The sequence below is a fragment of the Spinacia oleracea genome, chromosome 6 (genome assembly GCF_020520425.1).
Source record: "Spinacia oleracea cultivar Varoflay chromosome 6, BTI_SOV_V1, whole genome shotgun sequence".
Classification (NCBI taxonomy): Eukaryota; Viridiplantae; Streptophyta; class Magnoliopsida; order Caryophyllales; family Amaranthaceae; genus Spinacia; species Spinacia oleracea.
Genome location: NC_079492.1, coordinates 146,055,364 through 146,068,939, shown reverse-complemented (window position 1 = coordinate 146,068,939; position 13,576 = coordinate 146,055,364). Strand labels below are relative to the sequence as shown.

The window sequence follows — 13,576 nt, the reverse complement described above, 5'->3', positions numbered from 1 at the left end:
TAATTTTTGATGGATACAATAGTGAAAATTTATGGTCAAAGTTTTGATTATTGGACATATTTTTTAAAGCGTAAAGAACTTAATGAAACGGAGGTAGTACATGTTTAATATTTTAAAAGAAATCACTCCCGATACACTCATTTATTATCGTCGTCTATCATCTATGTACAAAATGTAATTATATGGAAGCATCCAATCCCCTCCTTAATATAGTGCATGTGCATTAATTGTTACTGTTTTGAATACCAAAACCAGGAGTTATATTACATTTCCTAGCCATCTGCATCTCATGCAAAACTTTAAATTAAACCCAAAAAAAAAGGATAACCTTCAGAAATTGCATACTCAAGAACGGGTAAGAAATACAATAATTCTATATCCGATGAAATTAAAATTGTAATGCATGGTTTAATAAAATTATTTTAGCTTTTATGAGAAAATGTGGTACTTATAATTGTATATTCGATGACTTGTAGTCTTGTAGAGTGATGGGTATCAAGATCCTAGCATACTTTGTGATCTCGTGCTTGTTTTTGGTATTTAACGGAATAGAAGGCATTCAGTTTTCTAATCAAGAAGAACTTCAATGGATAAAGCAATTTAAACTCCTGAGAAAGCCAAGTGTTAAGACAATCAAGGTTCTTTTTCTTTTTCCTTTTTCTTTAATTTTCTCCATCAAGCAATGTAATGCTTGTAATAATAATCTAAGAGTTCGATTCGCAGACAAAATATGGAGACTTGTACGATTGTGTGGACTTCTATAAACAACCTGCATTTGATCACCCTCTAATGAAAAACCATTCTTCCCATCCACAGGTTCATGAAATTTTAACTTTATAGTTTTTCTTGTTATATTCAATTAGGTCTAGTTTCAAAAAATTATATATGATTTATTATTCTTGCTCTAATATTTTGTTGGGATTTAGATGAGACCAAGTTTTGTACCAAAATGGACAGAAACTAGAAATGAGGTATTGGTCGAGAATGTTCACTTAGAAGATGGAGGATGCGCTGAGAGCACTATTCCAATTAGACGATGGAGTAAAGATGAATTTATCCAAATGTCGCGATTTACAAAAAAATATGTTTCAAGATCCAAGCCTAACACTAATCAACAACAAATGGGAACTCATGTAAGCCATTTATTCCATCAGTTTCTAAATAGTTTTAGCATTTGAGAGGTTCCTAATTACGCCTTCTCATTAAGGTTTCATGTATTGTTGTCGCAGTTTGCAATTGTTCAAACAAATTCCGACCCAAGTAAAGTGAAATATTATGGTGTAAATTGTGAATTAAATGTTTATAATCCACATATTACGCCACTACAATATTCATCGGGAGAAATGATCATTCAAAATGGTAATGATCGGATACAATTTGGTTGGACAGTAAGTTACTCCACATCTTTCTATTTTTTCGTATAAATTGTTTAATCTTTCTATTTAAAAATTAGGGAAATTCTCTATGGTAGCACTATACTTTTACAAATTCTCAATGGTAACAAAATTTTTACCCATTTCTCTAAAATAGCATTAATAATATGTATTTTCTCTAATCTAACATTATTTCAGTAATTTCAATCTATCTAACTAATATAACACTGACTATGATTAAATATCTAACCTTCTTTTTACTATTTTCAAATATTCCCAACCAAAATACTTCCCAAAATTCGGAGAACGTCCATTACAAAACCATTGCCATCCGGCCTATCCCCTTCCAAGTTCCTAAATATTAATCATCAGCAAATTTGACGTTTAATTATGCAACTAAATTATGCAATGGAAAAATTCGAAGCTTAAAGTCGATGAGATGGACTACATCTGAAGCTTGTACTATACCAATCGAAAATAGGTTTAATCAATGTTTGGTGAAAATCTGATGCTCGTACGTAATTGATTATTTTATGCAACTAAATTATGTAACCAAAAATCAGAGACGAAATATAATTCAATATAGAAATTTGTATTTGAAAAAGAATCCATGAAAGGGGTCAAGGGGATTTAGAAGAAGAAACCTGTGAATGGATGATGGGGGACTCAGAAGAGACGAGGCAAGTTGAACTAACAAGTCTAAATTTTTTACCACATCTGTTTTAATTTCATTGAACGAAGAAGAAAACTCAGACGAAGATAAAGTCCAAGAAAGGAGATGGAGGGGATGAGAGGAACTGAGGAAAAGACGAATAGCGTAAAGGGGAACATCGAATTGTTGGTTTTTTCCGAGAATTTTTGGAGGTAATGAGTTCATCATAATTAACTCTAATTAGGTTAATTTTTTGGAAATTATTAAAATAATGTTAGATTAGAGAAAATACATATCATTAATGCTATTTTAGAGAAAGAGGTAAATTTTTTGTTACCATTGAGAATTTGCAAAAGTACAATGCTACCATAGATAATTTCCCCTAAAAATTATATGATCCTCGATCTTTTGGACTATTTTTATCCTTTAGAATGAAACTTTTTGTCACATTGGTTCACAGTAATTTACTCCTAACATCCATTTCTTTTCAAACGTGTAGGTTAATCCAACGATAAATAAAGATAACCGTACACATTTTTTTCAGTACTTTAATGTGAGTTTATGATCCGATATTTCACTTCTTGTCCATTTTCTTTGCCTTTTTGACAAAATTTTTGTCTTTATTTTTAGGCTGGTCAATCACATTGTTTCAATATGTTGTGCCCTGAATTCGTTAGTGTCAATAAAGATATTCCGATTGATGCTGCTATGAAAGAAACCGCGAAGAGAGGGAGTTCGAAAATATTGTGTATAGGGCCCTTTATTTACCAGGTGAAATTTCTAATTTCACTATAAGAATTTATATCTTTAACGACAATCTAATTACGACGGGTCAAAATTACCGTCGCAAAAGCCTTTTGCAACGGGGCTAACAACCAAACAACGACGAGAACAACCGTCGTAAATGTCTTTTACTGCTGACGGGATTTTCCATTAACGACGGTCCTCTTTTATGACGAGTTCACGACAGGAAATCCCGTCATTAATCAACGATTATTGGCCTTTAATTCGTGTAGTGTTTAAACTCTTATAGATTTTTGTTCGTTATAATTTCAATTCTTCAAAATTTTAGTTTTCGAAAGTGATATTTATACAAAAAATGAGACGAACTTATCAATAATTAAATGTTCAATTGTACAATCCAAAATGATTTTTTTTTTTTTTATATACCAACAATTAAGTGTTTGACACGATGGATTAACGTTTTGTAGTTATACTTCGTGAAAATTATGAGTTTAATGTTGATCTAACATAAACTAATGCCCCTAATATGTTGAAAAGGATCCAAAAACAGGGCATTGGTGGTTAGTACTACGCAGCCCAGTCAAACCAGACGCCATTGTTGGTTATTGGCCACGAGAGCTATTCACCGGTTTGGCAAGTGGCGCAACTTACATTGCAGTTGGTGGAGAGGCATATAGCCCACCTGGTCAGCCTCTTCCTCCCATCGGAAACGGCTATTATCCGGTTGAAGACGCCAGATTATCTGCATATTGTTCTGAATTTGGTGTTTTAGATGCAAACCACAAAAAGATTAGCCCTAAACAAACTGAAAAGTACACCGATAATTGGCATTATGGAGTCTATGATAGGGAACAATATCGTGATTTCGGAAGAATAGTCTTCTTCGGTGGCACTACTATGTAATCACATTTTTAGAATAGAAGAAATAAAAAAGGGTGATGATAAAGGTCGCAAGTTGCTACAATATTTAGTTGTCGCAATCTTATGTGTCGCAGTTTAATTGGTACATATAGGTGCCACGTAGGCTATGCGTCATCCGAATATTTTTACTACCAATGCATTTTTTTTACTATGAAAATATATAAATAAGGTAGTCGATATAAAAAAGGAAACAAATTAGAATATTAAGATTTTTCCACCTTTTTTGTACATATATAATATGTTATATATAAGTAAAATATTTCAGTTTCCAATTTAAATCATGACACGTAAACATACCATGTCATCATTGTGACACGTCTTAAAAGTCGCATATTGCGACCTTTATCATTTTCGAATAAAAAGAACGATCAGTACATGATACTCGATAGTCGATAATTGACGTTTGCGTTGTTGTTTTTCCGCCTTCTACTATCTCTCTCTGTTCTTTCTTAAGCCGAGTTTGACAAATATTTTAGGGCAACTTCATACATCACTACATACGGAGTATGTTACAACATAGAGCTGCAATCCAAGCAAAGGTGCAGCCTAAATGTTTTACAAAGGACATAACTATAAAGTAAATAAAAAATACCCCATTATCAACTACCATCAAATTAAATAATAAGTCAATTATATTGCATTAAACTATGTGTCGATTAAAACGGTTAAAATATTCTGGAACAGAGGAAGTAGTATGGGTATTTGCTCTAGTATTCTAGCAATGACATACTAAAGAATAGGATAATGTCCTTTTTGTATCAAGTTCGTGCATGGCATTCCTAGCACCATTTTAAAGCTACGTTAGCCTCATACCGGGTCAATTGGCTTAAGCCCCGCTTGGTAGGGTGTAAAACAATTCTCATGGAAAACAATTCTCCACTTTTAATCATTTTACGTTATTTGGTTTGGCAAGAGATTAAAACAATTTTCCATAACTCTCTCAAAGGTGGAAACACATTTTCCTTGAAAGGGAGGGAGATCATTTTTCCATCTTTGTATCGGAGCTTCGGATGGCAAATTTTCTCCTACAATAAGAGAATTTTTTTGCGCTCTTACATATGCTGATTCATGGGCGTGGATGATGATTTTGAAAGAAAACTCATGACAAAAATGATAAAAAAAAAAAAAAAATTAACAAAACAATAGGAAAAGTACAATAAACAATCAGAAAATGGGTATTTATAAGCAAACAATAAGCAACGACTAATTTTCAAACACAAAAACTAGTGGTTGAGCATCAAATGGGTAATTTTAAGTTATGGGTATATGGTGAATTAAGTTTTAGAATACGGGTATTTGGTCAAATAAGAATTAAAATAAGGGTATTTTGTGAATTTGAAAATTAGGCTAACTGAGGACTAAAGGTGCGTCATTAGTAAGGATATTTTGGGTATTAATTCATTTGTGAGGGGCATTTGGTGAATTTATGAAAGTCGAGGGGCATTTGATGAATTATGCCAAAAACTCGGGGGTATTTCATAAAAATTCATTTGATGAAAATATATGACTCATTATTCATATATTAATTTGTTATTATTAGAGGTATTTAATATTACAAACTTTTCTATAAGGCGGTCTTACACAAAAGACCACCTTGATATCATATAAGTAAAGTAAATAAACCAATTAGTTAGGCACTTGAACTAATTAGTTAAGCACTGAAACCAATTAGTTAAGCAAAGGAATTAATTAGTTAAACAATTGAATCAATTAATTAAGCAATGTAACCAATTAGTTAAGAAATTAAACCAATTAGTTAAGCAACCAAAGTGGTCTTTCCGGTAAGGCGGTCTTACACAAAAGTTGCCGATTTAATATTGTTTTCTATGGAATATTATGATTTAAATAATGCGTAGTAGGTATTACCCAATTTACTTTTTATTTCCATAAAAATTTTACTTGATTGATTCTTCTTGATTTTCAATATCAATATTATATACATATTCTATCAGTAGTTCTAAAAAAACATGGAGCTCGTGAGTAGGGATGGCAATGGGTCCAAGACCCGACCCAGATCCGGTTGGACCAGGTCCGTTTTTAAGGGTCTGGGTCCAAAAAAATTAGACCCTGCGGATCTAGGGCGGATTTGGATCTTTGTTCAATGGGGCGGGTCTGGATCTGGGTCCAAGAATTAAAGACCCAGATCCGACCTACATACCCATATATATATAATTTTTAAGTTTTTTTTTATTATTATTAAAATGTAAGTATAATTATTGAATTTTGACAATATTAATTAATTTTGTATTCAATAATTTTTGTAGCAAATTTGTACCAACTTTTATTTATAACTTATAACTTAAATTGGTGTGTGTAAAGAAGCTACAGAGTACGTAGTACATATGATAGTAGTTGAATTTTCTATTAACAAATTACAAAGATATTAGTTAGGATAATAATATTTGCAATATTTGATCAAAATTATTTATACGAAGTACATCCGTACTCCCGACTAGTGACTACGTAATAATTAGGAAATTAACGAGTCATATCAAGACTAAACCTAGTAAGTTCAGACTCGAGCTTTCATTTAGCCTAACTTTGTCAATCATATACTTCTATTAATAACCCAAATAATTAAAATACAATATAATAAATCTGGTCGCGCACACTGTGTATAAAATTACAAATTAATTTTATTGTCATTCAAGTCAACCCTATAGTTGGTCCATTCAAAGAGGCTACTAATTTTTCTTTCCTTATCAAAAAAAAAAAAGTTAAGCCTACGTTATTTCTGATAATCAACTTTTTTTTTTTTTTTTTTTTTTTTTTTGACAATATTAATTAATTTTATTGACGCTAGCTCTTGGCGAATTGCAAAACAAAAACTAAGGAACAAGGGCTTGTAAATCCTTGATGAAGTTGTCAATGTAGCCACTAATAAAGCCAGGGCTAATCAACATACTTCTATATTTAGCATGATTTTTCCTAACTACATGACTTATATCACTATCTTCATCCATCACACTCTTGATAGCTTCACATAGACTTCGCTTCGTCATCCACCCGTTCTCTTCTCTCTCCACCTTCACACCCACCTTGAGCTCATCTGCCATTAACTTGGCATACAGAGTTTGGTCTGCCAGTTGTGGGAGTAATACCAACTGACTTTCACTCACTAACCCCTCCCACATCGACGAAGACCCACAAAGGGTCACAAAGCACCCTAACGATGGGTGCGCCATTATCTGCTGCTGCTGCACCCACCCACCGTGAACCACCCCTCGCCCGCTAACCCGATCATTAAACCCTTCTGGAAGCACCTCCTCCAAGGAGGTACACCCCACAGGGGGTTTTACAGCCATCAAGAAGGGTAGTCCTGTCATTTCCAACCCCAGGGCCAACTCTTGCAGTTGGGGTGCGTCTAAGACATGCTGACTACCAAGGCAGCAAAAGATCACTGACCCTGGCTCGAACCTAGCTAGCCACTCGGCCCAGCGAGTCTCCAACGGAGAGAGTTCGAGTTCAAGATCAGGCAAGGCGTGGCTGGTGACAAGGACAGGCTTGTTGAATGTGGCAGCAACACGGTCACAATATACCCCTTCAATCTCCCTGCACGTGCGGATGGCTATTGCATCCGCAGACGAGAGGGAGATTACAGACCGTTCAAGTAACGTTATCCCTTCCCCAAAATATGGTGTTGATGAACCGTGCTGATTAAGACTCCACTTAGGGACAGACGACAATGGCAGGGGTACATGTGCTGCCGTTCCTTTTGGAAGAGGGAGGCTAGGTCTAACATGAGATACAGCAATAGCACATACAACGTTGTATGAAACTGACTTAATCCCGACCTTAGCAGCAATCTCGGGTACCCAATGGGCCATGTCGTAGAGGACGAGGTCGGGCTTATGGGTTGATAGGAAAGACTCCACCTCGGGCCGAGTGCGGTCCATGGAAATCGAGAGTTCACCATGTTGGTCGAGGGAGATATCCGCAGTTGTTTCAGTGCCATAAGGGAGAGTTTCGAGGGGTGGGACAGTAATTGAATGGAAAGTTATGAGAGAAGGATGAAGGTTAAGTGACTCCAACTGAAGCCTAGCTTTGTTGGGAAGCAACAAGGTGATTTTGTGGCCTTTTTCAGCAAGTTTGTTTGAAAGGTGAAGGTATGGGATAAAATGTCCAAAGGCAAGCCATGGGAACATCACTATCCGCAACTCTTTCTCTCCACCCATCTTTTTTTTTTAATTAATTAAAATGAAGTATTGGGAGTCTTGATTTATAGGAGTACAGTACTACATGGAGCTCATGGAGCTCGTGAGAAACGGGTTACACCTTACATTTAATAATTGTAACTAGTATAATTTATATGAAAATCTGGTAGACAATTATCATTAAAATAATCTTTATACTTCATTCGTTCCGGAAATATCGCACCATGGTTGACTTTTACTTCTCTAACCATTACTTTAACTTTCAATATCTCAAATCATGTGCAAGTAAAAATTATAAAAAATTAATGTTTAGAAAATATATATCGATATGAATCTAACATGATTCCACATGACTAAAATTTCCTTGCGTACGAATCACAAAAAATGGCTAAAGTCGTAGTGTGAGTAGTGTAAAAAATAAATTATGCGATATTTCCAAAACGGATGAAGTAGATATTCTTCTAATTAAAACATTGACGGATAAATGCCATTATAGAGTGATAAGAGTCTATGATAGGGAAGAAGATCATGGAAGAACAATATTCTACGGCGGTACTACTATGGATTTTACACAGAAACAGAGAGTGTAAAACTTTTTAGAACAGATCGAGGAAATAAAAACGAACAGTGATACTCGATAATATAGGTTTGCTTTATTGTTTTTCCGTCTCTGTTGACTGTTGTTGTTTAAAATGGGACTAACTTGAGTTTGACAAATACTTAGGTTTTGTGCTCATCACCTTATTCTTATTCTTATTCTTATTTTTATTAGAATATTAGATCAGATCAGAAAAATCAGATAAGATTAAACCAAATCAGACCAGAAAAAATAAATCACAGAAAACATTTAAATCAGACCAAAACAGATCAGTCTAGGACAAGTGAAAAAAACAATGCCTTAATATCAAGTTACTATAGGCAGCACAGTGCAATGGATGAAGGGGAAATCTAAGTAAGAAAGACTCCGTATTTCCATGTCATCTACGACGTACTACTTTTACTACCAGATTTACCAGAAACTGTAGGAAAGTGAAACAAACAATACGAAGTATGCAAATAATAGACATTAGACAATGTTTTGTCTGAAATCTGAAGAAGAACAACACAGAGAAGCAAAGCACTCAAGTCGTGCAGTTTTGTGATCCAAGTACATTGTACACCTTCTCTTCTACCCATTGTTTACAACAATACTTAACAGTTAACAATCTGGTACAATGTGGATAGATATCACATAATATTGACAATTCAAACAAAAACTTATATCACACCAAGTCATTACTAAAACCGTCAAAATAATCAACATGGCACACAGTACAACGACAATCATGGTTTAAAAACCATGAGCTAGTACAGTGAGAGTGAAAAACATGGCGGCAAACAGGAAGGATGCACAGCTCCTCCCCATCAACAAAAGAAAAATTACAAATCATACAATCTATATGACTGAAGTCATTACAACGTTCGGTTGAATAAGTATCTACCGGAAAACGTCTGTAAATCTCTTCCGGTAATCTACGTAAGACATAAGTTTCCGGAAGAGTATTAGAGAAGTTGGTAGAAGTTTCAGGCACCTGGGACGGGGGAAGATTAGGGAGTTGGATACTGGCTGGTGTCCTATGTTGCCTTTTCTTGAAAAAGCGCCTAATAAAATAAATAATTACTACTATTAAGATAACACCTAATACAAGTGAAGCTTGGATGATCCATTCTTCTGCATGAGAAAGTTCGTGGACAGATTTATTATCACCATCATCTCCTACAGAGATTCCAACTTGTACCAGTAAAATAGATGCAACAACAGTAAACCTGTATGAAATATAAAATATCAAAATTGACACTCCAAGTCTCCAACTAAATAATTCAATGGCAAATTGTCAAGGTATAACATGATAAGCTAATGATAAGCTATAGATTAAGCCATGTAGATTTTTGTTAAATATTACTGGATAATGTTACTGTAAAAAGAGGCTAGGATAATCATTTACATCACTTAATTTAAAATAAATGTCAGTTGGTTTCTAAGGGATGAAACACCAAATGTTGTGCAATGCATATAGATAACATCTAATTTATGCATATAATTCACTTCAGACTTCAGTGTTGCTTACTTATCGTCTAACTTCGAACTATTAGCCAAACCAAATATCAGAATTTGTTAGACAACCAGTCCCCATTTTCCCATAAACACCCCATATTTATTAAGTTTCAGTTCACCCGTGGATAATTTATAGGGCTTTCAAACGTTTCAAAGCTAAGTTAAGCAGGCATAAATTGTTGCAACCTAAATTCAATATTGTAAACTAAGATCGGAAGAATCCAATCATAATCGTATATAGAACGTAGAAAACATAGGTCCAGAAATTTTTATTTTCTGAGTTCAGTAGATCACTAGAAAGAAGTCCTAGACACAAATTCAGACCCTCTTCCTGAATTCTAGCAAAGTCAAGGAGCAAGTTTGTTGACATCATTCATCAGCTCTGTAGCAGGGCATAACTCTAGCAAAGTCATCAAACTGATAAACTCTTTGAATTAATAGGGTGAGAACACGATTACCAGTTACCACCAACCGAAGGCAAGTTAAAATAGGGAACATTATCAAAAGGTGTACGTCATCTAACATGAAAAAACAAATCTAAGAACTTCCAAAACAGCTGATTTTCATCCAAATTAGTGTTCCAAGTAATACAATCGGGTTTTACAAGAAACAAAACTGTATCATCCATTAAATTTATTAGCAGCAACTGCATCAGCAAAATATACCGAGATTGGGCCTTGAAGCAATTAAGCCAAAGTCAAGCAATACGTACAAATTTGAACAAAAATATAGCAAAAAGATTGAAAAGCAAGATCTGACATCACAATTCTCCTGTATTCTTTTATTCAAAACGAAAACCATATTTGAATATAGGATGATTTATTTCCAAGGGATACAATTCTTTCAAAAAGGTTTCAGATTCTAAATCTTCAGTCTATACAGACAGAGTGTGTAGTGATGGAAGTGTTGGAAACTTACACTCAAGAATCAATATGTTGACACTAAATGATCAGATTGAATTTGAAAAGATCAATTATTTACAAGCACACAAAGAATGCTTATGCTCTTAACACTAATGTCCCATATATATTTCAACACACTCACAAACTATACTGTTATAAATATCCTAAGTGTTGGTGCCAGGTGCCTGAACAGTTCATATTAAACAAGCATATAATGGCATCTGAAATTTGTGCACAGAATGTGTATGAACGAAGTTAATAGGAACCTATAACACGATATGCTGAATCATGCAAGTGGAAAAGCAGAACTGCATCATTTTGTTTTGTTTGTTTGTTCATATGCTGTATTGAAACTGATCACTTATACATGCAATAGAGACTGCCTGAATTGTAAGTTTAACTCAATTACAGCAATTATGCCATTTTACTGGTTTAGGAAACCAAGCTACCAAAGCAGAGGAACGAGTGCTACTCAATACCTACTACTGAACAGTTGACACAGTCACACAAGGGTGGAAGATAAAATTAAGTTAGCAACTAACAATGTATGTGCCCAGTGCCCATCAAATAAACAATTAACATCGTCTATGTAAAGATTTTTCCAAATTAATGCAAAATTAAAACTTCAGGCATAAAAAGAAAACTTACGAAATAACGTGGGCAAGATTCATGAGAGATATTATAGGCAGTTTTATGATACTTATGTTGAGGAAGCTGATGTGATCAAGAATGGGCGTTATGTCACTACAAGTGTATAATTATGAAGATGTTGGATTCTGGAAGATGAAAAATATTTTTTAATACACAACTGGTGAATGGAAACAAAGGTATGCATGGTATTTATAATTTTATAGCATGTACTATGTATATGACTATATGCTCATTATGCTGTTACAGATGGATAAATGTTGGCAAATTTTAACTTACAGGATGCGTAAAATGGAAATTTTAAGCAACCTTCTTTCCTGTATACTTTATTAGTTAGTTTTGCCTTAATGCCTTCATATTCATCAGTGATCTATAATGCATACATGCAGTCTGTGGTAATTAACTGACAAGCTAAGTGCGTAAGTGATATTCAACTGAGGTGGTAGTCATTTACCCTTCCTTTCTGCTGAGATAAAGGATTTTTATTTTGGACGATATTTCTTTGCGTAGAATTTAATGATGATTTGACGAAACATGAATAGTCTTGCTAACTTAAACACTAACAACCCACTTTAACACTTGTGAAAACAACAATGAAGGTCTCAAACTACTGCATTCTAGAATTTAGAACCTAATAAACTTATCAAAAGAAGTAATCAAGCACTAACAACAGTTAAAAAACCGACTGACTTGTAGGCTTGTAGCATAAGGCATATAAATATTGCCCTATCAAATGCAAGTTACTTGCAAGCATTAGTTTTTCTTACCTTTATTAAAACAGTTGCCTAATATAGATCTTCCTCGTCATCTGCGACAACATTAGAATGCTTGAGTTACCGCAAATTTGTCCGTTCATAACCTAATTTGTTGAAAATCCGCCCTTCGACTTCCTATCAAACCCATGCTGCCAAGAACAATGACCATCAATATCACCAGTTGCAACTTAAATCAGGGTCTATTACTAACAACAAAAGAATAAGCACCATCTTCAACTTTTAGAAAAGTTAAATTGATATTCTACTAAAATTCAATTGCAAAAAGACCTCAACCCCAAATAATGGGTGGAAGCCAAGCAATTATTAACCCCAAATTGATTTTCCAATATTTAATCATTATTTAGAAAATTGGAAAAGGTGCTCAGGGAAGTACATCTGTAATTTATGGAACCATGAAAACCCCAATTTGGGGATTGATTAATTGCATTACGACTAAAAATTAAAACCCTAGCTGCAAAATTCACCCCATGTTCACCAAATTATCCAACAATATTTCACCGACAAACCTAGGAAATCAATAAATACTATTCAACATTTATAGAATCGTCTAATTGGATGTTAAAACTACCCAAAAGAACCAAACTAATTATACCTTCGTTGAAAGTCGATGGAACCATTGACCCGACCACCACCACAGCTGCGTCATCAGCCACGCCGCCTCCGTAGCAGCAAGATTGAGCATCGTAAATTCGTTACTCTTCAACTGCAACCTCAAACTGGTGTTTTGGTAAGCGTTTTTTGCGACATTAGGAAAGTGCGTCGTCATCAGTTTCATCAGTCATAAGAAGCGTTTATGAGAGGGACACTCCATTTTGAGTTTAATTTTTCAATTCATCTTTTAAAAAGTTGTAGCTAAATTGGATAATGATTTAAGGTTGAAATTAGAGTTTGCGGGTTTAAATCTTATAGAAACATTTTTTTTTATTACAAGAAGAAATCCTTTAGGTTGACCTCCCACAGGGCCCGACCCCCATAGGCCGTTACAAGCCTTATACCCCCAACCCCCCTCTAATTTAATGGAAATTTCATGAATATATTTTCGAGTTTTGCAATAATTCACCTAACGCCCATCAAATTTCAATAATTCACAAAAATACCCCTCATAATTGACTGAATACCCCAGATATTCATTCATGACGTCATCATCGCTAATTAACTCAATTAACATCTAATTAACCCACTCATTAACCCATATTTCCTAATTAACCCATTTAATGTATTTTTCTTTTTGGTTTTTCTTCCCCTCTCCCCATACCTTCTTTACTAACCTTTCCTCCACCCTCCACCGTCCACCTCCACACCCTCGTCTAC

General features: G+C 34.5%; 2 protein-coding genes and 1 long non-coding RNA gene across 4 annotated transcripts; 1 reads left to right on the top strand and 2 right to left on the bottom strand.

Moving 5' to 3' along the window:
* The first annotated feature begins 2,473 nt into the window (after positions 1-2,473).
* On the top strand, positions 2,474-3,977 carry LOC110795168 (uncharacterized). Of its 2 annotated transcripts, XM_056833746.1 has the most exons (3): positions 2,474-2,578; positions 2,656-2,796; positions 3,307-3,977. In XM_056833746.1, the coding sequence occupies exons 2-3, from the start codon at positions 2,680-2,682 to the stop codon at positions 3,670-3,672; spliced, it is 483 nt and encodes a 160-aa protein (XP_056689724.1). In that variant the 5' UTR covers positions 2,474-2,578; positions 2,656-2,679; the 3' UTR covers positions 3,673-3,977. The 2 variants fall into 2 exon arrangements, with proteins under 2 accessions (XP_056689724.1, XP_021855848.2); XM_022000156.2 differs by lacking the exon at positions 2,474-2,578 and having other exon boundaries at positions 2,598-2,796.
* Positions 3,978-6,518: 2,541 nt separating this feature from the next.
* Positions 6,519-7,865, bottom strand: LOC110795176 (anthocyanidin 3-O-glucoside 2'''-O-xylosyltransferase-like). The gene has a single exon (XM_022000164.2). The coding sequence runs from the start codon at positions 7,863-7,865 to the stop codon at positions 6,519-6,521; it is 1,347 nt and encodes a 448-aa protein (XP_021855856.2).
* A 1,220-nt stretch (positions 7,866-9,085) lies between these two features.
* Positions 9,086-13,120, bottom strand: LOC110795631 (uncharacterized). Its single transcript, XR_002535345.2, has 3 exons — positions 12,858-13,120; positions 12,257-12,393; positions 9,086-9,650 (listed from the first exon to the last, which is right to left on the bottom strand). It is a non-coding gene; the product is annotated as an uncharacterized lncRNA (long non-coding RNA).
* Between the last annotated feature and the right edge of the window lie 456 nt (positions 13,121-13,576).